This window comes from Miscanthus floridulus, chromosome 14 (genome assembly GCF_019320115.1).
Source record: "Miscanthus floridulus cultivar M001 chromosome 14, ASM1932011v1, whole genome shotgun sequence".
NCBI lineage: Eukaryota > Viridiplantae > Streptophyta > Magnoliopsida > Poales > Poaceae > Miscanthus > Miscanthus floridulus.
The window spans coordinates 9,052,324-9,079,507 of record NC_089593.1 but is presented as its reverse complement, the minus strand read 5'-3'; the positions used below and the strand labels follow the sequence as shown (position 1 = coordinate 9,079,507).

Genomic DNA, 27,184 nt, shown 5'->3' with positions numbered 1-27,184 from the left:
TCAGCAATGACACCTCGAATAAAATGATACCTCACATTAATGTGCTTGGTCCTTTCATGAAACATCTGATCTTTAGACAGACAAATAGCACTCTGGCTATCACAATGTATAGTAGTGCAAGAAGTAACCCCGCAAAGTTCAGAGTATAAACCTCTCAACCAAATAGCTTCTTTACAAGCTTCAGAAATAGCCATATATTCAGCTTCTGTCGTAGATAGAGCAACAGTAGACTGCAAACTTGCTTTCCAACTAACAGCACAACCACCAATGGTGAAAACATAACCCGTGAGAGACCTCCTCTTATCCAAATCACCAGCATAATCAGAATCAACATAACCAACAAGTCCATCTCTAGATTTCCCAAATTGCAAACAAGCATTAGAAGTACCTCGCAAATATCTAAAGATCCACTGAACAACCCTCCAATGCTCCTTACCAGGATTAACCATGAATCTACTAACAACACTCAATGCATGAGATAAATCAGGACGAGAACAAACCATGGCATACATAAGAGAACCAACTGCACTGGAATATGGAACTCTAGACATGTACTCAATTTCATCATCTGACTGTGACATAGATCTGATGATAACCTGAAATGTGCAGCTAATGGAGTACTCACTGGTTTTGCATTATACATGTTGAAACTGACGAAGAACCTTTTCAATATAACCTCGCTGACTGAGGTATAATTTATTAGATTTTCTATCTCTAATAATTTCCATACCAAGAATTTTCTTAGCTGCACCTAAGTCCTTCATCTCAAATTCTTTACTCAATTGTGCCTTCAATTTAGCTATTTCTGATTTATCTTTTGCAGCAATCAACATATCATCAACATAAAGAAGCAAATAAATAGCTGAGCCATTAACAATCTTCAAATAAACACAGGCTATCATAATCAGACCGCTTAAAACCATGAGAGAGCATAAATGAGTCAAACCTCTTGTACCATTGCCTAGGAGATTGCTTCAAACCATAAAGAGACTTCTTTAGTCTACAAACAAGGTTTTCTTTTCCAGGAATAACAAAACCTTCAGGTTGGTTCATATAAATGTCTTCTTCCAACTCCCCATGTAAGAATGCAGTTTTAACATCTAGTTGCTCAAGTTCATAATCATGCATGGCAACAATACTAAGCAAAGTACGAATAGAACTATGCTTAACAACTGGGGAAAAGACATCATTATAATCAATACCTGGAATCTGGCTGTAGCCTTTAGCAACCAACCTTGCTTTATACCTTGCTGGCTCACTTGGAGAAATACCCTCCTTTCTTTGAAAATCCATTTGCAACGGACATGCCTTTTATTTTTGGGCAATTTCACTAAATCCCAAGTACCATTCTTTTCAAGTGACTCCATCTCATCTTGCATAGCGGTCATCCAATTGTTGTAATCAGCATGAAGTAATAGCCTCAGAATAATTAGAAGGTTCTAAATTACCTTCAATCTCTTCTGCAACACTCATAGCATAAGCAACATTGCATTCTTCAATATACCTTTTAATTGGTTTAGGCTGCCTTCTTGCTCTACTAGCAGCAATAGAACGTTGTGGAGACTGCACAACTGGAGAAGAATGCTCAACAATAGAAGAATCATCAACAATTGGAGAAATTTCAGCAATAGGTGCATCTTGGATAGCAACATTATCAATATCTGGTGAATTAATTAAGTGCTCCACCTACACACTTATTTTTTCTCCCTCAATAGGAGCATCAACAGAAGGATTGTCAACAAACATAACAGTTTCATTAAAGATAACATTCCTGCTAAGCACAACCTTCTGAGTCTGGGGATTCCACAATTTATAACCTTTAACACCAGATTGATAACCAAGAAAAATGCATTTAACAGTTCTAGGCTCCAATTTACCATTATCAACGTGAGCATAAGCAGTACAACCAAAAACTCTCAATTGCGAATAATTAGCTGGAAAACCAGACCATACCTCAATTGGAGTTTTCTTATCAAGTGGAATGCAGGGTGAACGATTAATAAGATAACAAGCAGTGGAGGCAGCTTCAGCCCAAAAACAGCCTATTCAAGCCCGAATTAGACAACATGCAACGGGCCTTGGAGATGATAGTTCTATTCATACGCTCAGCTACACCATTCTGTTGAGGCGTATAAGGAATAGTGTAGTGCCTAACAATGCCATGAGACTTGCAATATGCATTAAATTCATTAGAACAGAATTCCATCCCATTATCAGTGCGAAGCTTTTTTAACCTTCTTTTCAGTTTGATTTTCAATCATAACCTTCCACTCTTTAAATGCTGAAAATGCTTCTGATTTATGCTTCAAGAAATAAGGCCATACCTTACGAGAATAATCATCAATGATTGTCAACATATAACGTGAACCACCAATAGAAGGCTGGCGAGATGGTCCCCTATAAATCAGAATGCACATAATCAAGAATACCTTTACTTCTATGAGTAGAGGTATTAAACGACACCCTCTTGTGTTTGCCAAACACACAATGCTCACAAAACTTCAACTTACTGATGCTATGTTCATCAAGAAGTCCTCTCTTGCACAATTCATGCAAGCCTTGCTCACTCATATGTCCAAGACGCATATGCCAAAGATTAGTAGCATCAAAATTAGATGATGAATTAGAAATTACAGCTGCATCACCTGTAATTGTAGTACCACGAAGACTGGTACAAATTTGGAGATTTCAATTCACCTTTCATAACAATAAGAGAACCTTTGGACACCTTTAAAACTCCATCTCCACCAGAGTACTTGTACCCTTTAGCATCAAGAGTACTGAGAGAAATAAGATTCTTGCTCATGCTTGGAATATGCCTAACGTCAGCCAAAGTTCTGACAATGCCATCATGCATCTTAATTTGAATAGATTCCAATGCCAACAATATCAAGTGGAGTGTCATCACCCTAATCTAACAGAACCTCCACCTTGGAGAGAATCATAGGTGACAAACCAATCTCTATTAATGCATATATGAAAAGAAGCAGCGGAATCAAGAATCCATTCATCATCACTATTTGCACATCCAGCAAAAGCAACAAGCGAATCACCATCAGAATAATCAGCCCTAGAAGCAGCAACAGAAGCATTACCTTCATCACTGGGTTTATTTTTCTCTCTATATGTGCCAGTTCTCTTCTCTTTATTCTTCAATTTATAACACTCATCTATAAAGTGATTATCCTTCTTGCAATACTTGCAGAATTTATCTCCCTGCTTGCTTCGAGATTTAGATCGGCCTTTGTAACGATGAGAACTTTTGCCTCTATTGCCATTGTTTGATTTATTATCTGTCCTCCCACGAACAGACAACGCTTCTCCTTTAGAAGCAGAACCTTCAGAAGAAACCATCAATTTCATCTTTTCTTTGGCATAGCAACGCCTCAGAAACCTCATCAAGAGTTAGTGTATCATGACTATATAATAAAGTATCTCTGAAGTTTGAAAATGAACTAGGCAAAGAGCACAAAAGAATGAGAGCCAAATCCTCATCATCATAATCTACCTCCATAGACTGTAGATCAGAAACGATCTCCTTGAAGACCGAAAGATGGTTAATCACTGAACCACCCTCTTGCAACTTGTGCGTATATAACTTCATCTTCAAATGCATCTTGCTTGTCAAATCCTTAGACATGCAAACTGACTCTAATTTGAGCCATAAAGCAGCTGCAGTGTTCTCCTGCAAACAATCTTGCAAAATATTATTTGAAAGATGAAGCTGAATTTGAGTCAAGGCCTTACTGATCTTTTCTTTTTTCCTCATCGGTCCAAGACTTTGAATCTTTGTTACCGAATTTATCAAGAGCATCATCAACTTCAGCCTGCGTAAGAACAAGCCCGCATTTTGACTTGCCATAGAGCGAACCTTGTGTCGCGATCCAGTTGAGGAATATCATACTTGATTGAAGACATGGTGGAAAAAAAAGAATAACCAGAAGAATAATAATCTGTAGAAATTTAGGTGTAACCCTAGCAATAACCTGCAGCCTGGTACACTAGCTGTGTACAAATAGCAAAGAACTGCCAAAGAAAAACTCCTGGTTCGATTCACTTGTGCACGTAGCAGAAAACACCAACTTTTTCACTTCAAGAGAAACAACCGGCCAACAGCAACCAAATCTGATTTTGATTACCTTGATCCTCGTGCTCTGATTTGATCTTCGGAACAGCACCAATCCTCTATACCTGGGAACAACAGCGCACACGCTCGCGAATAGAAGTAGCAGACCTACAGATCGGCACCTCCTCGGCAACTCGGCGACACGTCCACACACCAACAGATCAGATCAGGACTGCCTTTTGTTCTTGTACGCAGCGGACAGCAGTAGCCTTTTGGATGGAAATTTCACGAGGAGTCGGACTCTGATCCAGAACCCAGAACTCCGGCTTGGACGCGTGAGTCGCCGACTGATGGGAGGGAAGCAAATCGCGGATGGATTCCGAGACGACGCGACGACGGCCGCAGGATGAACAGGGAATTAAAACCCTAGTTTTTTTCAATCTCGTGTCTGGCTCTGATACCACTTGTTATGAAATAATATAAATAAAGATCGAACACGAGACACAGATTTTACGTGGAAAACCCTTGCGGGAAAAAAACCACGGGCGCCAACCGACGATCTTCACTATATGAGGAGAGTTTACAGAATGCAGGGAATACAATGAGTCGTCTCTACTCTTCCCATGTGGCTTACAAGATGTATTTATAGGATGGACTGACTGCAGTCAAATACGGAAACAAATCTGCTAATAAACATAACCCAAACCGCGGGCCCTCCAGGCGTTCCCGTAAGACTCACGTTATAATTCGGATCATATTCCAACATGGGGGACTTCCGCCGGATTAGCTTGATCATCCACAGCGTTAATTTCTACGAAATAGGCTAAGCGATAGGTTCATTTTCTGCGAGAAGTTTTACTTAGCGCAATTCAACCCTCATCTTGGGTATCTTGATATTTTCATCTTCCATGTTGTGTTCCACTTCCACCTGACAAATGTCCATGACACCAATGCTTAATTGTTGTCAGAAGTTGTATCATTTATAAAACGACTCCAACATAATTTGAAAGCCACATCAGTCATTCATGATTCGGTATAAATATTTATCTTCCAATAGCTGATCAGATTAGGAACACAATGTATACTCCACCTGACACCATGTAAAACCCCTTACCTAATTTAGATAACTGCCCGGGTCACAAATTCACAACCCAATTTCAGTATTTTGCTCGTTATTTTTTCCAATTCTTCTATACGCAGCACTGTAGCAGCAGTGTGGTGCCAATGAACATGATTTTTTTTTTTTTGCCAGCATCACACGTACCAATAGCTCATAAATATGGTCGCTACAATAGAACCATGTTACATTAAGATGCAGACTATGATCACCTGAAGGTAACATCATATCAACCAAGCTTGTCAGATGGAAACACCACTATGGTTATTGGGCAGGATAAAGCAAATATAATGTTCAATATTTGTCAAGCATCATCTATCTTTAGTTTAAGTGGGTGATGTGTCTGATTACACTTTGGAGCAGCACAAAAATTAAATACCCTGTTCAATTCTAAATACAAGGAAACCATGTGTTAGTAAAAAAAATCAAATTGAACGGGTATTTATTTGTTTATTCAGCTCATTAGTGTAATCCAATACATTACCCAGCAAAACTAGTAAAGATGATGCATGACAAATATATAGAAGAACAGTATATTTGCTTTATATCCTGCCCAATGCAAACCTGTTGCTGTACCTCAGGTGATTGCAGTCTCCATCTTACCGTAGGAGCTAGACATGCAAATGCTGCAGCAGGGACCATGACTCTGTTCGCTTGGGTCTGTTTGGCTGATAAATCATGGCTGAAAGTACTGGTGGCTGATTTGGTATGAAAGTTCGTTAGCTAAAAAAATACGGTTTATAAACCCAAACAAACAGGACGCATGCCATTGCCATGCATATGGATCTGGTGGCTACGACTTACCAATGCAATGTGTGTACATGGAATGGCTGCCTGCAGGTTGCCGGCTGCACTTATATATAGACACACACACGCCTGCCGCTGGTGAGAGTGTGAGACTGTCTTCCACAACCACGACCCAAAATATAAGACACATTCGTTCTTTGGGTAGCGCTATAGGCAAAGGGTTCAATACATATTCTTGGTCTTCTCCAACGACAAGGCCCAAAAGACAATTCTTTCTGCAAATAGTTCTCCAGGAGAGATGATACTTATATTTGAGTTATGTCTTTCCTGGCACCTAAAATGGGTCTTCTATATATGTACTCTGTTGGATGCTATAGCTATTGTGTTAAAGACCCATTTTGGATTTGGCTTTCATGACGAGTCACCTATTGGAGAGAGCGTGAGTTGAGTGGGAGTGGGTGATGGGGCCGGCAAACGGCTTCTTCCATCCGCAAGATGCGCACGCACAAGACGTGTTCTTGCGTTGTAAGTTGTAACTGCCGGGCGCCGTACATGAAGATCGGCTGACAAAGAAGAGATTGATCGAGACACGTTTGGTGCGTGCAGTGCTCTGGCCCCAACACAAACTAAAGCAGCTAGCTGAAGCAGTGTTGTTGGGTCAGTCTGAAGCTGAAGTCGTCTTTTGCAATTTCAGCTTACTAAAGAAGGTGTGTTCTGAATGAGAATTGAGAAGGCCGCAAGTTTTCAGAGTGTGTCCAGTAGCACAAATCAAGCCCATGATATATGAACCCTATTTTCTTTTGGCCTCCTTCTTGTTTAGCCTTAGATTTACGTGTATTTCCACTTATCCTACATTTTATCACGATTATGCAGTAGATTGTATGTAGGGTATTAGTTCTAGTAGGAATCTTGACAAGCTGCTTTAGAAAATAGCTAGAAGCCTGGAACCAAAAGAGCAGAGCACAACGTACAGAGTCAAATAACCATCACAGTGCTACTGGATATTCATCAATCGAGTGCCGTTCTACACCAGTTCAGTACCAACTCTGTCACATCCGGTGTTGCTGCATCATCGACCCAGTCAACACAAACAACTCAATGTTTTACAGTTCTCCGAGATTCAGAAACTAAGAGGAGTTAGACCTCCATCATGTCTACTGTTGTCAGTTCAGGCTAAGCAAGGGCCTTCTAAGTACTAATTAAGTTCTTGCCTAATATCAGTTTCCTGCTCACTTGATTGTCAGAAATTACAATATCTCGCCATGTCAATACTATTGTAGGCAGTTACAGTCAGAGAACAATTGCTGAGCAGTAGCATCTCTTGCCAATCGACTTCAACCCCGTAGTCACCCAACCACACCCTTCCTTGTAGCGTTCGACCTGACAAATCGCCATCACAATAATGCTTAACTGTTAGCCATGGCGCGTACTTGACAATTATTGTATACAGAAAAAAAAACGACAACGACCAAAACAGCGTACTTAAGGAAACCAAAGAATTCATGTTCACTTGTTCAGATAAAATGCACTAGCCACTGACATGACAAAAAAAATTGTATATGTGGTAGGGACAGAAAAGCAAAATAATAAAAGCAAGTGCTTAAGGACCCTAGAATATGTGATCATCTCAAATGCAGTACACTTTCATGCCGAGACTGGTATGATAACAAACAACATATGCAGTTGATGTAGGCAGACCCTTGACAAAAACCAGTTCAGTCACTGCCTCACTATCAAGCCCTGGCAACTAAATGCAAGATTTTGGATGTATGATTTTTGGTTCCAGCTCAGTTGAATTATTAACAGCCAAATGGACACGATAAGAAATTTGTCATTTGGCGTTGCTACTTACCACATCCAAGATTGTATCTGCTTCACCTTTCACCCCACCAAAGGTGAAAATTGAGCCACCGAGCACAGCTGAAGAATGATATCCTCTGGTGTAGTTCATGGGTTCAACCATCATCCATGACGGCATCCTTGGCTCGTACACCTCAACAGTAGCCACCATTGCTTTAGCCCCAGTGTCGTATCCACCAATCGAGAATCTGGAAGAAAATACAAAGGCAAATTACGTCAACAAAGGATAATATACACCCTGATGCCCCCCCCCCCCCTCATTTGCTGGGCACGCGTTATATATATAGCATCTTTTTCAGAAGGAACATCCTACATTCCTACATATCTTCAGTTCATTGTTTCAACATAAAAAGAAAGAGTTACATGACTTACATCTTCTCATCAAGCACTGTAAGTGTATGACAGCCCCTTCCTGCACTCATCTTTGGCAGCATTTTCCAGTTAGGCTCCCGAGGATCAAGTCTTTCAGCAGAGCTGCCAATACACATCACAAAGTTAGCAGAATAGTTTTCTTGTTGTTCCTCTCACTTCAAATACCACTGCCATTATAGCAATAGAGAATAGGCTAATGAACATTTATGAAATAATTCAGTTTATTTAGATTTGCACTAAACCATAGGCCATCGCATGAGGTTTAACTAACTGTTTTGAGATGTCTAGAGGTTTTATGAGCTGTTGTATTTCCACCAGATCAAAACTAAACCAATCAAGTACTAAGTACAGGCAGGAAAAGTACAACACCTCAGATATTCAACACCATTGAAGCCACCAACAGAATAAATCACACCATTTAGTGCTACACCAGCTAGAGCAAAGCGCTGAAGAACAGTGTGACAAAGTCAGTCAAGCTAAAGAGTTTATCATATTATGTGGAGATTTGTGTCAGAAGCAAATATTTTCCCAAAAAGGACAGTACATCAAATTGAAATGGAACCAGGAACTGTTTTTCTTCACTGCAGAATTACACAGTTTTCATGAGTAAATGGTTATTATTTCCCAAGCTGTTTGTGTCTTAGGCAAATTTATGCATGTTCCACCAAGTCTAAGTGCTTCAGTAATGTATGAGAAAAAAGTTTTCACATTCTAGAACAAATGAACGGTAGAAACTGATACCTTTTCCAGCATAGGTTGACTTTTTATCCACTTTCCATGAGTAGGATCAAACATCTCAACATCAGAGAAACACTCAGTTCCATCTCCACCACCAAATGCATAGATTCTCCCATTGACACTAACCCCAGCAAGGCTCCCCTTGTCACGAGTCAACGATGGGCATGTGGACCAATCATCACGGCTTCGGTCGTAACAGTCAACTTCATCCAAAAGATAAATGCAGAATCAGGACAGAGATTGAAATACGAGAGCTCAAGAGGGAACTAAACTTAGAAGCCAAGTAGTAACCTGTATCAAACCAGCAAGCACCATCACCACCACCGAGAACAAATATCTTGCCCTCTAGTGCAACAGTTGAGGTATATGACTTGCCAACAGGCATTGGTTTGAGGGGTGTTACTACGTCCAATGAAGGGGAAAAAGAGTCTAGTGATGGCACAAATGAGAAGCCATCAAAACCACCAACTACATAAATGACATCTTCTGAACCCAAACATTGTTCTACAAACTGGTTAAGTGAATCGTCTAGGGTCAAAGGATCTATTTTAGAATTCAATGTCTTAACTGTTCCCTTTAGTTCAACAATTCTTTTCAGTAATCTCTCATTCACCCCTTGTAAATGTTTGACTTCTTTGTTGGACCAAGCCTGTATTTTGAACATAAATTAGATTTAACCACCAAAACTTTTTGCCAACAAATGAGATGTTTTTCCTATACTTTGGGCTTGCATCCTTTTTCTCTACTTCCATATTGAAAGAGTGAGGTTGAACAATCGATCATAGAGGATCCTAGCTGAAAGATTAATTAGAAACTAAGCAGATGCGAGATTGATTTAGAAGCATAATGGAAAAATCTTTTCATTTCATCCTGCTTTGCTTCTTCCATGTCTTTAGGTAGCCATGAACCAAAAACACTACAAGCATCTTATGGATTCTCCCTGTTAGTGCCACATAACAAATTTAGCCACTCTGGAGTGCAAAATTTAGCTATTCCAATCCTACACACATGCAGTCTACTATCATCAGTATAATAATATACAAAAATTTACTCAATATAACGTCGTTTGCTTTATTCTCTTGGTTCCTACATTGCCATGCTAAGTTATCAACACATCTATTCAAAGTGCAATTTCTGGTTTATTTTTTTGCATATAGCATTTCCACAAATTTAAGATTGCATGGTTCAGTATAACAGATGCAAGGCTTCTCATGAGGTTATAGCATAAAGAAGAGACCTGCTTCTTCTCCATCACCTCTATTCGTCCAGATAACTCTTTAACTACATCAATCATCTGCAAACAGAATTAGTGTGAGAAATTTTGTAATAGATAGACTAGAACTAAGCATGTTAGCTAGACTGAATGAACTGAAGCATGAAACAAGGATGATAAGATGGAATGCAGATATCAGTTGAGTTCAAAGTTACAACCTTGGCTTCTGTGCATGATTCAGAGTCCAATAACTGCACCAGCAAATTAGAATGCCCCAACGACAGCTTATCAACTTCAGAATCTAAGGTTTCTGGCAAATTAGAGTTCCCATCCAGAATTGCACATTTGACCTCTTGGGCATACTTGCAGCTATATGCATCATTATCTTCAGTTTCAGTAGTATTGGCATAAAAATCAGAATGCCACTGCTGACCAGGAAAAGTCATGCGCCCTTGTAACACCTGATCAAAGCTCAGCATTTTTCCCTGCTTATCAGGGTACTGTTGTTGTTGCACTGGAACCACCCACTCTGGTGATGTGTATTGACAATCCAGTTCATCAAGACCACCAGAAGATTCATTACCTGAGCTTGCATGTTCCACATCCACATCTCTTGTCCCAACTTCCTCAAATTTATTCTTCTTCACTATGTCAGCATATGACTTCACAACCTTTTCTGATTTGAGGTTATTGTTCCCCTCACACTCTGTTGCCCATCCAGGTGATATCACTAATTCTCTCCCATGATCATCAGCTGGTGCTGCGGCAGGGGGCATCCAGAAATTGTTGGGGGGAGAAGGAGAAGGAGTAAACATATCCATCAAAACACGTGTTTGAGCATGATCCAATTCAAACTTGAAAAAATGGAGCTTCTGGCCAGGGACACCGGGTGTGTTCTGATAGTAATTGGCTATAATAGCATTTCTGAACTGATTCTCTGCTAGCGGGAAACACCACACCCTTACCCACATTGCAACCTAAACAAATAAAAGGGCATGAATATAGAAGCCATTTTACTGAGAGTGAAAAAGAAGATGGCATTCAAAGTACAGACACCAGGGATTGTACCTGGGCAGGATAGCTTGTTTTGCCCTTGCTATCATGTGACCATGCATTTGATTCAGGGCAGAATTTGCCATTCCCTGCAGCTTCGTAAATACCATACAATCTGCGATCATCATAATTGAAGAGGAAGAGAGGTAGTCCTTCCTTAATGTTTCGTACATATGAAATATGTGATTTTGGCAAGCCTGAAACATGACACAAATGGCAACTAAGTCAGTGGATCACTCAACAAGTTGATATGCTTTGGAAGGCATGGAATGATATACCCCCCTCACAGGAAAAGACACAAATGCATTAAAGGGGTAGCTCAGTTTTGTAAAAACAAAGCTTAGAGAGGAGTTGTGATCAAGAGAGATCAAGAGCATACCAAAAAGTTGCCGTGAGTGACACTCTTGAATGGTATTGTTTGTGCAACCAAATATCACAGCTCCAAGGTCTTGCGGTTGGAGGTTTCTTGCAGGAATGGACAGGTTTGCTGGCCTGGTGTTTTTTACAACTTGGCTCCACGAGGATTTGCTCGTCACCATTGTACTGATACTAGCAAGATGAGAAACAAAAGGAAAGGATTAAATATACTGCACTGTCCAGTTGATGTATAACCAGTTGCATGTTTGATGCATGAGGCAAGAAAAGGTAATGTTCTTCAGGAATCACAGCTACTTATTTTGTAAACATGAAAGCAAAGATCAAATGACAGTAATGCAAATACTGAAATACACATAATCAATTTGGTATTATCATATCATTTGACTTAGGTTATTGTACACTAAAGTTCAAGAAAATTCTCACTTGCAGCACAGTATATTTTCAGAATTGTTTTCTCTGATTCGTTACAACAGAAAAGAAGGCAACATAATTAGGTACATCTACATATCAAAGTGAGGAGATGACCCTTTATGAGATTTTATTTTTCATATCACGGTGCACAGATGTTTTGGGAGTGGCCCATTTTGCACAATTTAGTGATGATAGTAATAATGCAAACTGAATTTCAATGATGAGTAGTACTGTATGCAGCTACATTACAAGGTCAGAGTCTCAGGTTAAGCTTGGTAACAAACTTCAACAGATGCGACTGCCCCTGGTTCCTGAGTGTTGATATGTACTAGCACATGGAGATGAAGCTCCAGTCACTCGTAGATGGAATGGAGTACCAAAATGATGTGCAACAGTTCAATCAATGTCTCAGTACAATGCCCAGTCCTCCACACAAAAGAAATTGTAGTGGGTCCACAGGGCAAAATTAATGAAGGAACTGAGCAAGTTGTACATGAAGGCACCAGTAATTGGGTAAAGGTGACACATGCGAAATCAATGAAGTGGAATACGGGAGAAACCTAGATGGCCACTTGATGTTCATTCTAGAAGCAACAACAATTACTCAGGGAGGGGGTGAAAGGAAAATCCTCCTAACCCAACAAAACCCTGTTCTGTTGACGAGTCTTCAATGCTCTGCATAGATGGATGAAGGCTAAATTGCGTTATCGGCTAGGAGTAGGAGCGAAATCCTACCCTCGATCGAACCATCAGCACAAGCACACGAACCAATCCAATCATAAGTAACAAGCGCGGCGCATGATTGATCGAGCAAAACCGCTACTTTTTGTGAGTGAAGTAGTTGGACCCAAATCCATCCAAGAAGCAGAATACGACCAGAGCAGAAAATGATGCGAGAGATTATCTCGTGCGGACTAGACGAAAGGCACAAGCTTTATGGTGTTCAGCTGGTCGGCAGATCAAGCAAGAAAGTGCGGACTAGACGAAAGGGAAAGGAAATGCTGCGGTTGGGGTTTCGTGGTACGGCCCGTACCTTGAAATCGCTTTGCTTTGCTTGGGGTGGAGCCGTGGAGGAGTGCCAAGCCCCACTGCCGCACTGTTCCAAGAAGGAAGAGGACGGAAGGCGGCGATCGCACTCGCAGCGAACTCCTCGCCCACGCCGATCGAAGTGGTTCTTGCTCGCACTCACAGGCCGGCGACGAAGCGAAGGCAGGGCGTGGATGGAGTGAACTGCTCTGCCTCTGCCTCTCTGGCCTGCCCAGTCGCGGTGAGAAGAGAAGGGAAGGGAGCAGTGAAGGCTGATTGATGAGGAGGGAAGGTGAAAAAGTAGTGGTGGGTAGAAAAAGCTATTGCTGTTTTTACTGCTCCGCCTCGTCCGTCCTCCCCGCGTTACGCGTGTCACCTGTTCGCAGATGCTGAAATTTGACTTATACCGATACTTATGCTGAAATATTATGAGAGAAAAATACTATTCCATGATTAAAAAATAGTTCTGAATAAGCTCAAATGAACATGGCAGTATGCAGGCCTGGCCCATCCTACAGAGGCACAGACACAATATAGTTGTTGTTTTCCGGAAGGGCCGACGCCTGGGCAGCAGGATGTGTCCGGATGTAGCTCTCGCGCCCGGCTCCCCGCATCCCGCACCCGCATAGCATCCTGAGACTCATGTCCGCCCACATCGCGCATCATCGTCTAGAACCGCACCCTTGCGCTCATCCCTCGCCAGCATGGAAAAAACCACATGGATCCCAAGTCAGCTACTTCACTTGCGGATGCACGCCGTGGAGGTATGTCGGCCTCGAATAGTCGCACATCACAACTACAATGGTGCCCTAGCATCATCACCAGGTGGCTGCGGAAGGTCGTTGTCCGCCAGCCATCAAAAAGTTTATTGCAACATGTGCAACACCCGATCTACTTTTGAAACATACGGATAAAACATTTGCAACATACGTCTAAAACGGATGAAACACTTGAAACATGCTCTGAAACATACGTGTATAACTATAACAACATATGCAATATCCAGATCCACTTTTGCAACATCCATATAAAACAATTGCAACATAAGGCTGAAACATCTAAAACACCTGAAAACATACAATTGAAACATACGTGTATAGCTATAGCAACATGTGCAACATCCAGATGAAACACTTGAAACACACGTTTGAAACACTTGAAAAATACGCTTGCAACATACGTGTATTGTCATTACAACATATGGCAACATCTCAGATATATACTTTTACAAAATCCAAATGAAAACACATGAAACATAAGTCAAAAACGTCTGAAACATTTGAAACATAGCGTCGCTAGCGGCCACGGCCTACTTGGTGAGGGAATTGCGGTCGTCGGCAACCTCGCGTCAGGTGACGTCACTTCGCGTGCTCGCCCCCGTTGGCGTGGCCCATCGCTCCTCCTACGATTCTTCCACGCCTGTTCGCGGCCTAGGCTCGTGCTCGTCGACATGGCCCTGCTCTTGCTACTCCAACGTCGTTGTTCACTCGGCCGCAGTCGTCCAGCGTCGTCCTCTCACGAGGCAAGGCATAGTCAGCGATGGGGTGCAGCGCGGTGCGGGAAGGGCGTGGCGTGGCGGGAGACGGGAGTGCGGTGGGGCGGAGTGGGGCGGGTGGATGAGCGGAGTGGGGTTTTTTTATTGTTGAGAGAGATGGGGCCGGTCCGCTGCGCAGGTCTAGGTCTCGCGCCCGAGACACCCGTAGCATATCATTATCGTTTCCGTTATTACACGCAAAGATTGGAAAGGAACCGAGAAAAAAAAAGAATAGAATGCCCCGGTCCTCCAAAAAATATATAGTGAGGCCGCATGGCAAAATTAAAGAAGGAAACGGAATAAAAAAAGCAGTGGTGGATGAATCAATGTCGCATGTCCTGTGCGTGAAGGAAGGATGGCCCACCTGTCATAGGCACAAAGGCAATGTCGTTTCCATTATTACAGGAAAGATTAGGAGGGAAGGAAGCAGTTTCCCGTTACGGGAAACGGTGGCCGTTCTGCTACTCTACGTGGGCCACTTATGGCTATTTGGCTATAGCCCGGCGTTGGCCCAACTAAGCCCACTCCCTCGGGCCGTGCACTTGAGTTCAGTTTCCCCTCCTTTTCCAATTGTCACCTTTGTCCAATATTCAATTCCAGACTCGAAAATTCAAAAAAAAAAAATCCAGTTGATTAATCCAAGCATTGCTCTGCACTGCATGTACATATATAGGATTCTAAATTGGGATTTGGAGTTGATGATGTTGCAGTTGAAATTCCGTCAAAGAAATTTGGCATACGATTGGCATTTAACTCACACTGAGGAGATCGTAAGCTTCATAGAACTTAGGCAGAAGAAAACGAGGACGTGATGAAGATGATCTTTAGGTGTATTTGTACCGGCATAAAGCTGAAATCAAAGAAAGAATGAACCAAAACAAGAGGATGTGGCTTTCAATATAAGCTGGGCCAACGTGCCTTTGGTCTAAAAAAACAAAAGGACAAGTAAGAAAAAGGTGAAGCTAAGGCCTTCTCCAACGCACAAGGCTGGAGTGCTGCCCCAACATCCATATAAGCATCGAGTGGCCATGTCCATGCTGAACAACAGTTTTCTTCACTAGGACCCTACTAGTACTGAACAACAGTTTTCTGCTCGAGGTTATTTCTATTTTACTCGTCATACATTGATCTTTACATATTTTAATTAGCTTTGTATTACTGAAACATTGGAGTGAAATATTGCAGGCCCGGCTGGAACAAGAAATGAGGCAACGTCAGGAGCTGGAGGCGGGGCAGCAGAGGATGGCGGCCCAGCTGGAGGCCAAGCGGCAGGCCCATGCGCAGAGGCTGACGGACATTACAGAGTTCCTATAAGGGCTTGGGCAATGTGTGGGTTTCTCTCTGCCAGCTGGGCTGTTGGTTCCACCTCCGCCTCCGCGTCCTGCAGTTGTAGCTACTCCTGTGAGTATGAAAGCTTTTTGCTTTCGCTTGTGCTTTGCTTGTATGGCCTCTACCTTTTTAGATTAGCTATCCAAATAATCTTGTCTCACATGCAATCTTTTCTCCTTTGTGCAGCCTCTATCTGACGGTGGTTCGAATAATCCACCTCATGCACCTCCGAATGATGGAGCTGGGCCTTCACCATAGTCGCAGTGACCGAGATGAGTGCATGTTGTATTTTTTTCATTTGTTGTTCACTTGGTGATGGACTTGTGATATACTTGTGATGCACTTGTGGACTTTGATGGACTTGTGGATTTATTTGGATGGACCTGAGCACTTATTATTATATATGTGATATATATTGTGATGGATGTGATATGTGCGGATGGATGTGTGGATGGATGAGATATATATGTGATATATGTTTGTTTGAATTTATTTGTCATGATGGAATGTAAAAAAATTAAAAATTGCCGTTTTGAGTCACTTTGCCGAGTGTTGCACTCGGCAAAGGACCCCGTTGCCGAGTGCCATGGTCACAGCACTCGGCAAAGCTGGAAAAATGGGCGCTCGGAAAACTATTTTTTTAGCTTTGCCGAGTGCCATGACCATGGTACTCGGCAAAGATTTTTTTTAAAAAAAAATCAAACTTTGCCGAGTGCCGGCCAGAGGGCACTCGGCAAAGAATTTTTTTAAAAAAAATTCAAACTTTGCCGAGCGTCGGCCAGGGGGCACTCGGCAAAGAATTTTTAGAAAAAAATAATAAAACATCTTTGCCAATGGGCGGATAGAGGGCACTCGGCAAAGAATTTTTTTTAAAAAAAATAAAAAATCTTTGCCGAGTGCCTGTAGGGTTGGCACTCGGCAAAGCGACCGTCAACGGGGCCGGCGCCGTGACGGTCGTTTTTCTTTGCCGAGTGCCCCCGGGGCTTTCGGCAAAGCCTTTGACGAGTGCCCAATAAAAGACACTCAGTAAAGAGGGCTTTGCCGATCAATTTTTTGCCGTATGTTATTTGCCGAGTGCCGCACTCAGTAAAGGCTTTGCCGAGTGTATTTGACCTTTGCCGAGTGCCTCAGACACTCGGCAAAGAACCTGAATCCAGTAGTGTACTAGTACTGCACACACAAGTTTTGTGCAAACAACCTACGTCAGCGAGGCTGACCTGCAAGCTAAGTTGTGTTGTGTAGATTAGAGCCAGAGAAGCATGTACCCACCTTTGCAAGTATTGCAAATTTACCAAGGATGTTTGGTCCCAATGAAATGCTTGGTGTGGTCTCACCAGTTTCGCAGAGCTTGATTAAAGTGGGTCAACATACAAATGATGGTGTAAATGTCCATCTCTAATTGACAATGGGCAGGAAAGTTGTTTTCATGGAATAATAATATATTTGCATTTTCATGGCACATTTGGGTATGATTGTTGTATATTCAATGGCATGAGTTACTTACACCTCTAAAACAAGGTCCAACATCTTCCCTGTGCTACTGCTATAGTTTCACATCCATTGTACTACTAAACATTCTGGTTCAGTGAAATGTATCACATTAGTTCCTAGTTGTACATTTGACATTAGCATTTTGTTTTCCATGCTATATGTGTGCATGCTGGTTTATATTTATTAAATAATGGACTAATCACTTAAACCCAAGACCAATTGTAGGCCCAGCATCAGTTCCATATCGTTTTGGAAATGAAGCTATAGCTTTCTATTTTCTAGAGTGCATAGCAAGGCACGAGGTACCTAGCTCGATGGCCTCCTAGCTTCTCCTATAATCTCTCATGCTTAATCAATAACTCAAGCGATTGATAGCTACTTTGTTTTCGTTTTCTTTACTCATCTATCATGTAAGATGAACTTGGCTTCGTAGCGCTATGGATCATGTGTGCCTAGATGAAATTTGGGTGATGCAAAACTTAGATGCTCAAGCAAAGACATACCTTTGAGCCATTATGTTGCAGAAATTAACTTGATGTAACACATTCTATTTTTCTTGTTTGACTCCTCATGGTTTTATCTCTAGGATACTTCAGCATAGATCTCATATTTTATTTCTATCATTCTTTACTTACCTTTCACAGGTATGCTTGCTTTAATTTTATTAAAACATGGTTGTCCTCATGACCTCACCTTATGGCTTGCTCTCTCTCTTTTTTTTTCTATCCCGTCTTTTCACTTGGACTTATGATGCATATACAGTACAACGTACATAACCTTTTTTTTTGTACTTGTGTGATACCAAATTTTCTCTTGCCTTCATCGTTATGTGCATATACACACTTGCACAGTTCTTGTATTTTAAAAGTAGCACCTTTCACTTGAAACTCCTATGCCCTGCAGATGCTCCAAGTGCTACAGCCTTTGAGGGTATTCTGTCCAGTTCACCAACACCAGCTAAAATGTTTCCAGTTCCATCCACTAATAACACAGGTACGAGCACTGGTTTAATATTAATTATTATATTGTGTGTCACGGTCCTACCTGACAAGGCCCTCGATCGCTTCTTCAGCTACCCAGGCAGCTAACCAAGGAATGGGAGCTGAATGCCACACTTTACCTTAGGCAAGTTTGATCGAGTTGGTAAGTGTTTGGTCGGCAAATAAGCTTAGATATGATTTTTTTTGACTCCACATGTCATAGAGTAGTAATAAAGTGTGACAAGATTCTCTTAGGCACGGTAAAGTGTAACAACCAATTTACTAGCTATGCTTTTCGTGGCTTGCTACACTTGCCAAAGTTAGCTGTGGTACACTATGGCTAGGACCAAACATACCCGACATCACCAAAGCGCCAGCGGCTGCTGCCTCGAATCTACGGCCTGTTCGTTTGGCTGTGGTTTGTCGTAAACGATCGTAAATTTTTAGTCGGAACAGTATTTTTCTCTCACACAAACCAGTCAGTAGTACTTCTTCATGAACCAGCAACAATACGAACCAGCCAACCGAATATGCCGCTAGTTGCTGAGCTTCGCGTCCCACGTCAGCGTCGGCCCAACCTACAACACATCGGCCCAGAGTGGATTGCGTGAGTGCTACTGCTAGGTGCCTCTGGCGGCAACAGCTCTGTATAAGAGGTGGCGGCGAGTTGAACTTGATGTAGTAACGGATTTTGTTAACTATGATCATAGTCTATACTCTATACAGGAGAACTATTGTCGCAGTATTTGTATTTGCAGCAGTTGAATCAAATGTCTCACTAGAATACCCAGTCCTAAAGAAAAGTTATGGTGAAGCTGGATGGCAAATTTAACTAAGGGCTTGTGGCTTGTTTAAATCAAGGGTGTAAAGTTTTAGGGTGTCATATCAAAGGTTATATGGGGATGTCGCATGGGGTGTTCGGATACTAATAAAAAAATAAATTACAGAATCCGTCAGTAATCCGCAAGACGAATTTATTAAGCCTAATTAATCCGTCATTAGCACATGTGTTACTCCACATTGTCAAATCATGGACTAATTAGGTTTAAAAGATTCATCTCATAAATTAGTCACAAACTGTGCAATTAGTTATTTTTTAGTCTATATTTAATACTCCATACATGTGTCCAAATATTCGATGGGATATGGAGTAAACTTTAGGGGAAGGAACTAAACAAGGCCTAAGTTAACCCCCCCGCCCCAAAAAAAATTCTGTGGCGGGTAAATCAATGTCTCCTGTCCTGGGCCTCTGTGCGTGCCAGAAGGAAGGATAGCCCACCTGTCAGAGGCACAGATGCAGCGTAGTTTCCATTGTAGGCAAAGTTTTTTTTTTAGAAACCGGGTTTATATTTCATTCATAAGTTTTGGTGATTACAGCCCATTTCTTACCAGGACACCCTCGAAAGAAAAAGAAAAATACATTCTAGTCCTTGTAACCTCTTCCCGGTCTTCCTCGCCGTCGCTGGCCAGAGCGTAGAGCTTGAGGCCGACCTCCTCCCTGACGAAGAAACACAGTTTTTTTGTTGCCGTCTTGAGCAGCATATCGTATCCGACATGCACTATGAACGCTGAACGACCCGGCCGAAAAAGATGGCCATTGACCATCGCATCGCCAGGCAACTAGGAATCTGACGCCTCAAAGACTGACAGAAACCCCAACTCGTCGGACGACGAGTCACCCTAAAGGGGAACTGAACCACCAAAACAGGTGGGAACTGAAGACCAACCCGATTTCACTTCATGTTGGTAAACATAGCTTCCAAGGTCATCGCCGAAGAAGCAAGCATCAATGACGAAGACAAGGAAGGGACAAAAGAACCCAACGAGATCTGGAGCAAGCACCATAACTCTAGATCCGGGGTGCTCGGATCTCAACAGCTCATCACTGGCGCCAGAAGACTCACCAGCGCAGCGGATGAGGAGCTGGAGACCCTTATTCCACAGTTGCAGCGCCGCCTCCACCCAACTAACGCTGCCTAGATCCAAACGACCTATACTAAATAGGTATATGTACAACGGCCACCTCAATCCTCGTTCACCATCCCCTCCGGCGCCGATCCGGCCACCGGAGAGGAAGAGGAACGAAGGAAATCTGTGCCGGACGCAGATCGCCCCTTTGTCGCCTCCGCTCAACTGTAGCTGTGGAAGGCGCGAGAAGAAGAACAGCTCTGCAGTTACAGGCAAAGATTAGGAGGGAAGGAGTTTCCTGTTTCCGGGAACGGGGCGCCGTTCTATCCATTAACGGGCCACTCCTGGCTGGCTATGTCCCGTCGTCGGCCCAACTAAGCCCACTCCCTCGGGCCAAAAAAAAAAATTCAGTTCAGCCACCTTTTCTTCTAGGTTCAACTTAAACTACTACTGTCTGGTCTCTGCTCTGAGTTGGGTTCAACTGAATTCAGTGCTCCTGCTCAGTTTCATGATTAAAAGAATGCATACACTGTAAAAAAACTCACCATCTACTTCTCCCATTCCTAGGATCAACATTCACCTACAGCATTCCAGCACTAAGCATTCTCACCACTACATCACGGTACAGTAATCCATCTCGTAGTTTTCCTAAACACTGATGCAGTCGACCACTGTCTGTCGTCGGAAGCAATGTTGCTTTTCATCTTGCCTTGCAACTTATCACAGTGCTCAGTACGCAACCTGAACACAACCACCCCAGTGCAGTTTTCACCTTGTCCAAAATTCAGTTCCAGACTGGATTAATCCAATGATACGCCCTGCATGTACATAGGAATCTAAAGTGGGATTTGGAGTTGATAAATATTGTAGTTGAAATTCCATCAAAGAAATTTGGCATAGGATTAAAACTTTGCAGAAGAAAATGAGGACGTCACGATGTTCAAGCGTACTGTATACTGACATAAATGTGCAGTCAAGTCAAGTTAGTTACTAGTATACTCTTTAAGCTGAAATCAAAAGATAGAATGCAACCAAAACGAGAGGGCTAAAAAGGTTACGTACAGTTTCTGCTACCGGAAACGGGGGAACAGACCTAGCGTCCGGACGTCCGATCCAGGCGGTGCCCGCATAGGAAGGGAGCGAGCGCCTAGCGTGTCAGGCTCGTGAGCACACCATCATGGGCCCGTGCCGTCCCGTATGTCGCCCACGCAGCTAGTCACTTCCCTACGCATTTCATGTGCAACACCAACAGTTGTAATATACATAAGAAGGTAGACGATACACTTGAAACAAGCGTCTTAAACATATACAACTTCAGATGAAACACTTGCAAACATACGTATAAAACACCTAAAAATACTTGAAACATATGTTTGCAACATGCATGTATATGTAATATCCAGCTCTACTTTTGCAAGATCCAGATAAAACACTTGCAACATACATCTACAATAAATGAAACATTTAGAAAATACACTTGAAACATACGTGTATAGCCATTACAACATGTGCAACATCCCGATCTACTTTTGCAACATCAATATACAACACTTGCAATATACCTCTGAAACATTTGAAAAATACTCTTTCAACATGTGGTTTTCACATTTCTTCTTTGGTATGACGCAACACAGAGCGAAGGAACAGTCGCTTCCGGCAAACCGGCGGACGAGGATGGTGGCGTGGCCTGGCAGCGGCCAGTTGTGCTTGCGCCTGGCCTAGGCCCGGCCAGCGACAACCACCTCTCTTGGCTGTCTGGCCACACGCGGCGGCCGATGCTGGCGTGGCTGCTGCTAGCGGGCACCGACAGGCAGGGCCGCTAGGGAGGAAGAGGTAGTGATAGAAGACGGTCAGTGGCGAAGGAGAAAGACGAGCACGGCGCTGCCCGCCACAGGTGCCCCACCCAGTGCCATGTCAAGAAGATGACCAGCTGTGTGGGAAAAAATATGTCAGGCAGAGAGCCAGAGACTGTCGGACCGTCTATATAGGCTGGATTAATTAAAACTAGTGGAAGGCGCGCGCCATTGCGCGCGTAGGCAGGCGTAGAGAAGATCTAGAATATGGAGTATATAGACTGTAATAAACAGCTGTAGGTTTTCATAAGTAGCATGGTCTAATTTCCATTCAGACACGCGTGCGCGCGTTAGTATGTATGTTTGCAAACAGCTGTATGCAGTACCTATCACAAAAAGGCTGTGCTTCTTTGATGTTTGGATTGAGGAACCAACAGTAGGCGTTTCCTCCGCTGAGTTGAGTTTTATCTGGTTTGTTTTTTTATAGGCAATAATGGGGTAGTTTGAGGGAAATACAGCAATGTCAATTTCAGTTTCAGATTCGCTAGAACCAAACATATATGTGATTTTAGATCCATATGGCAATATTTGAAATTGTTAATCAGGAAATATATGAAATGCAAATCCTGAGGCAATGATTTTTCTTGTTATGTTTGTTGCCAGAGATGAGAAGACAATCCTAACAGAAGATCATTTAGAGAATGACTGATTGTTCGTCACCTATTTGAAGTAGTCAATTAGGAAATATGCGGGTTGCATTACATCAAAATTCATATTGTTGGCAAAGAAATTCACCCACCGAAGCAGATGGACCAGGAGGACGGAACCAAAACGCATACATAAGGAGAAAACAAAGATAGAAGTTGGATCCATAGGAAGCTCAAACATAGGCGGCCATTGCAGCCACCCAGACTATTAATCTCTGCTGAACAACAGAAGCTGGTGGCAGGAAAAGCGGATCTTTATGTGCAGTCCAAATGCACAAATGGAAAAGTAGCAAAAATAACAGTAAACATATCAGTGCCCTAGGAGCAGGAAGCCAACCTTTTCAGTGAAGTTTAAGCCAACCTAGCAGATGAACGTTGATTTCTTGTGACTCCACTAACTCCCAGTTTATCTTATGGAGTTTAGAGCGTACCTGCATTCCAAACTGAAACTATTGCACGGTTAAAAAAATACAATGAGATCAAATGTTTAGGCAAATTTGATTTAACCATGAAAAATGTATGTGCCTTAAAATATGATGACCAGCAATTGGACTACCGAACTGTAACTGTAGTTTTCAAACTATTTACCTAACTACAACTTTAAGAAGTGTTCAAATAGAGAGGGATAGCAAGGCGAAATGTAACCTTTTTATCACCCTATGCAAGGGAACAAGATGCATGAGTAGAGGCAAGGTAAGAAATAGCGCTTATGCTGAAACATTGGTAGTACCAGTTTTTTTCCAACGTTTCAGCATAAGAACACAGTCATATACTTATCCATACAAAATCATCACATTGTTAGTACCAGTTTTTTTCCCAGATGCATAATTCATCTGGCAATGTATTACAATTTAAAGCAAATAATATGTAGCTAAATTTAAATGACAGCTGATTTAATTCTCATAGGGAAAAAAAGAGTCAATCAGATGTGAAAATTCTTAGAAAATAATCTTGCAGGATTAACTGTTTAAGAGAAGTTTCATATAGTGATCATAATATTTGGACAAACTATACTAATTTATCAGATGAAGCAACCATCTAAAAAATGCAGCATAGATTATATTTTATAATCCAAGTATGACATTAAGCAATGGGCTACACTTCCCACCATTACCAAATAAGTAACACAAGGGCAGACCACTGAACAGCATCAATGCTTAGTTGTCATATATAGATTAATAAGATGTATACCAAATAAAAATGAGAATAGAGTGTATCGACATTAATGGTCACATCCATAATCAAGTTTTTTCTCTGGTACTGAAAAGCCACAGATCTCAGTGAAGAAGAACACAGGCATAAAAAAATCAATCATCATCAATAGGAAACAACAACAGCCCTAGAATTTAATATCCACACTGATCAATTGAGCTGCATTAAAATGTTCAAAGAAAGGAAAGAACTTGAATACATCGCACTGTGGCAGGAGGTAGCCTTATGTAGTCGTTTCGACGAGCTAAAAAGTTCAATCTCTGAACTGACAAAAATACATGTGAGGTTTTTAAAAGTCCAGTTGACGGTTTGTGATGAAACCTATCTAAAACCTCTACACCTGCAGCCATTTGATTTGAACATGCCGAAACACATATCGAAAGAACATTTGAAAATGTACCACAGGCTACCTTTCAGGTCAGAGACAGATTGAGGTTGCTGATTTCAGATAAGTCGAGCAGCATCAGAGCTTTTAGGTCCCTTGTTCTCTTCACGCTACCCTGTGGTCCGACATTTAGCGCAGGATCTCGAACAAATTAGAAATTGAGAAATGAAGCCAATACGCCCCAGTACATGGATCGAAATCCTTTTAGAAATTACAAATTAATTGAAGGTAGAAGGTAATGAGAATGAGAAAACTCACATAGCAGTAGTCTTGGCCGATGTTCTGTTGAGCATAGTTTGGTCCCTTCCTCCGGTCATTCCTCCATCACCGCAGGTATAGTTTCAATTTGAGCACTGTAAGGCACGCATAAACAAAAGGTTTATCTGAGCTTGAACCGGTCCAGTTCAATAAAGAGGAAGGAAATCCCTCTTGTTATTAGCCCCCAACTTGCAAAATCAAAACAAAAGCAAAAAAAAAAAAGGTAATATTAGCTAAACACATATGGAGTAAAAAATCACCGAACTGACTAAGCATTTACTTGGTCTCTGTTTTTCTTCTAACCACCCTGGGTGGTGTATTGGATTTTTAAACGGAGGCAAGCCAGTGCTTTATTCCAACTAAGAAGGGTAGCAGCATGCAACGGGCTAATCTCTGATTGCAGCCTCATTTGGATCTTTAAAATAATTAAATAACAACATCTCGCTAGTTCGATTCTTCTTTATTCCTAAAGACAGTTCGGACTCTTTGAGTTTGAGACTGTACCTATTTGCCTGCTGGGGATGCCGGGATGCTGCCCGTTGCCGAGCGCTCTGTTCCTCGCAAAGGTCATCATAGTGCTGATGGCCGCACTGACTGCTGCTGTCCTCGCAAGACGATTCAGCTCGAATCCCCAAAAATCGAATGGAGTCCATCAGTGTAGATAGAGATAAAACCGACATGACATCTCAAATAGAGCATCATTCTTTGTGGAAACTCATTGGTTTCAGCTAAACAGGAATGTACTGGAAGGAGCACATGGACATATGCACTAACCAATCACTGTCGTAAATCACACAGGGAAAAAAATGGCATATAAAAGGCACCGACCTTGCTGCTCTTTCAATGAATGGACACAATCCATTCCAAGGAGATGACAACTCAATGCACAGCAATAAATCAAGATTGTACATGTAACCATTGTTGGTAACCTAAAGGTATTGGTTTGAACAAACCAACAGACTTTAATTGAGGTTACAGAAAAATAAATATTGAAGGCAATAAAAGCAGCAAAAGCTTTAGAATCTGCACTTCTTAACTGCCATAGAAATTATGCCACAGAAATTATTGTGAGGATCTGCTGCTAAAAACGCGAGGGAGAGAGGATCTGGGGGAGGAGCCATGGACACGAACTGAAGCGGATGACGAAGATTCCTGTTGGCACGTTTCTGGGAAACAAAGTAAACATGTAATATCAGTCGCTCAGCAAAATCCCGCACAAGCACCATAGCATCGATGAAACCGAGGTAAGAACATGTAACTATAGAGGCAAACACAAATTTCAGAACAGACAGTGCCATCGTAGAGGTAGGAAAGAACAGGGAAGCAACGGAAAGGCATGTAGGTACAGAAACGAAGCAAAGAATGAGAACATACATCGTCGGGACGAAAGCTGGGACCAACAGCGAAATGTAGCAGGAGGTGGACTATACAGCGAGCAAGAAACCGATCAGCTACAGCCGCAGCGAACCTTCTGAAGAAACAACGATAACAGCACGGCCTACCATTAGAACAACAATTACCAGGAAACCCTAAGAACCACATGATGATGCAAGGCCCAAGGAGAAGAAAGGCACCTGAGATGCAGCACCGACGAAGTGCGGGCGTGTCCCGCAGCAGGTCACCCAAGAGAACTGCAAGATCCCCCTGCCGCCAAATCCTCCGGCTCAACAGCAGCAGAGGCCTCGGCCTCGCCGCGCCGCCTCCCGTGCGGCCTTCCCCCTGCCTCCACCGCCAAATCCAACAGCAGCAGAGTCCTCGGCCCCGCCGCGGTGCCTCCCCCCCGCCCTTCCCCCTTTGTCGAGCGCCAAATCCGCCAGGAAAAATGCACGAGAGGGAAGACGAGCAGGCAGGAGTGGACGGAGAAGCACAGAGCGAGGCTAGAGACGGGGAGGCGCACTGCGACAACCACAGCAGGGAGAAAAGGCGGAGAGAGCAGCGGCACAGACGAAGGGAAGAAGATGAGGACGACCCAGATCGGGGAGAAGCAGAGGTCGACAACAGGACAAAACAAGACCAAAGCAAAGAACGAAGTGGAGAAGCAGGTAAAGCACAACGCGAAACTATGACAAGGAGCAGATTCGGAGTAAAAGCGCGACAGTAACAGAAACAATCAAGACCCTTGCTCTGGCAATCGAACCATCAGAAAGATTTACGGCGACGTGGACGCGGCTTCCGGTCAAGGAGCAGGCAAGACCAAAGCAAAGAACGAAGTGGAGAAGCAGGTAAAGCACAACGCGAAACTATGACAAGGAGCAGATTCGGAGTAAAAGCGCGACAGTAACAGAAACAATCAAGACCCTTGCTCTGGCAATCGAACCATCAGAAAGATTTACGGCGACGTGGACGCGGCTTCCGGTCAAGGAGCAGGCAAGACCAAAGCAAAGAACGAAGTGGAGAAGCAGGTAAAGCACAACGCGAAACTATGACAAGGAGCAGATTCGGAGTAAAAGCGCGACAGTAACAGAAACAATCAAGACCCTTGCTCTGGCAATCGAACCATCAGAAAGATTTACGGCGACGTGGACGCGGCTTCCGGTCAAGGAGCAGGCGCGGCTTGTCTGGGTTAATAGCGTACCATAGCCAAAAAAAAACCGTCACTTCCGAAC

At 42.6% G+C, this 27,184-nt stretch overlaps 1 protein-coding gene and 1 long non-coding RNA gene across 11 annotated transcripts; both read right to left on the bottom strand.

Annotated features, from left to right (window-relative positions):
- Positions 1-6,913: 6,913 nt before the first annotated feature.
- Positions 6,914-13,180, bottom strand: LOC136504271 (uncharacterized). Of its 2 annotated transcripts, none has more exons than XM_066499135.1 (11): positions 12,989-13,180; positions 11,546-11,715; positions 11,182-11,363; positions 10,332-11,090; positions 10,138-10,194; positions 9,192-9,549; positions 8,904-9,103; positions 8,532-8,608; positions 8,163-8,264; positions 7,783-7,978; positions 6,914-7,310 (listed from the first exon to the last, which is right to left on the bottom strand). In XM_066499135.1, exons 2-11 carry the CDS (start codon positions 11,703-11,705, stop codon positions 7,221-7,223), a joined length of 2,181 nt encoding a protein of 726 aa, XP_066355232.1. In that variant the 5' UTR covers positions 11,706-11,715; positions 12,989-13,180; the 3' UTR covers positions 6,914-7,220. The 2 variants fall into 2 exon arrangements, with proteins under 2 accessions (XP_066355232.1, XP_066355233.1); XM_066499136.1 differs by having other exon boundaries at positions 11,546-11,709.
- A 7,514-nt stretch (positions 13,181-20,694) lies between these two features.
- Positions 20,695-26,608, bottom strand: LOC136504301 (uncharacterized). 9 transcript variants are annotated; one of them, XR_010770838.1, is made up of 8 exons: positions 26,153-26,608; positions 25,953-26,049; positions 25,083-25,744; positions 24,579-24,673; positions 24,346-24,435; positions 23,061-23,172; positions 21,286-21,447; positions 20,695-21,041 (listed from the first exon to the last, which is right to left on the bottom strand). It is a non-coding gene; the product is annotated as an uncharacterized lncRNA (long non-coding RNA). The 9 variants fall into 9 exon arrangements; XR_010770837.1 differs by having other exon boundaries at positions 23,061-23,166; positions 26,153-26,607; XR_010770840.1 differs by having other exon boundaries at positions 21,317-21,447; positions 23,061-23,166; positions 26,153-26,607.
- Positions 26,609-27,184: the final 576 nt, after the last annotated feature.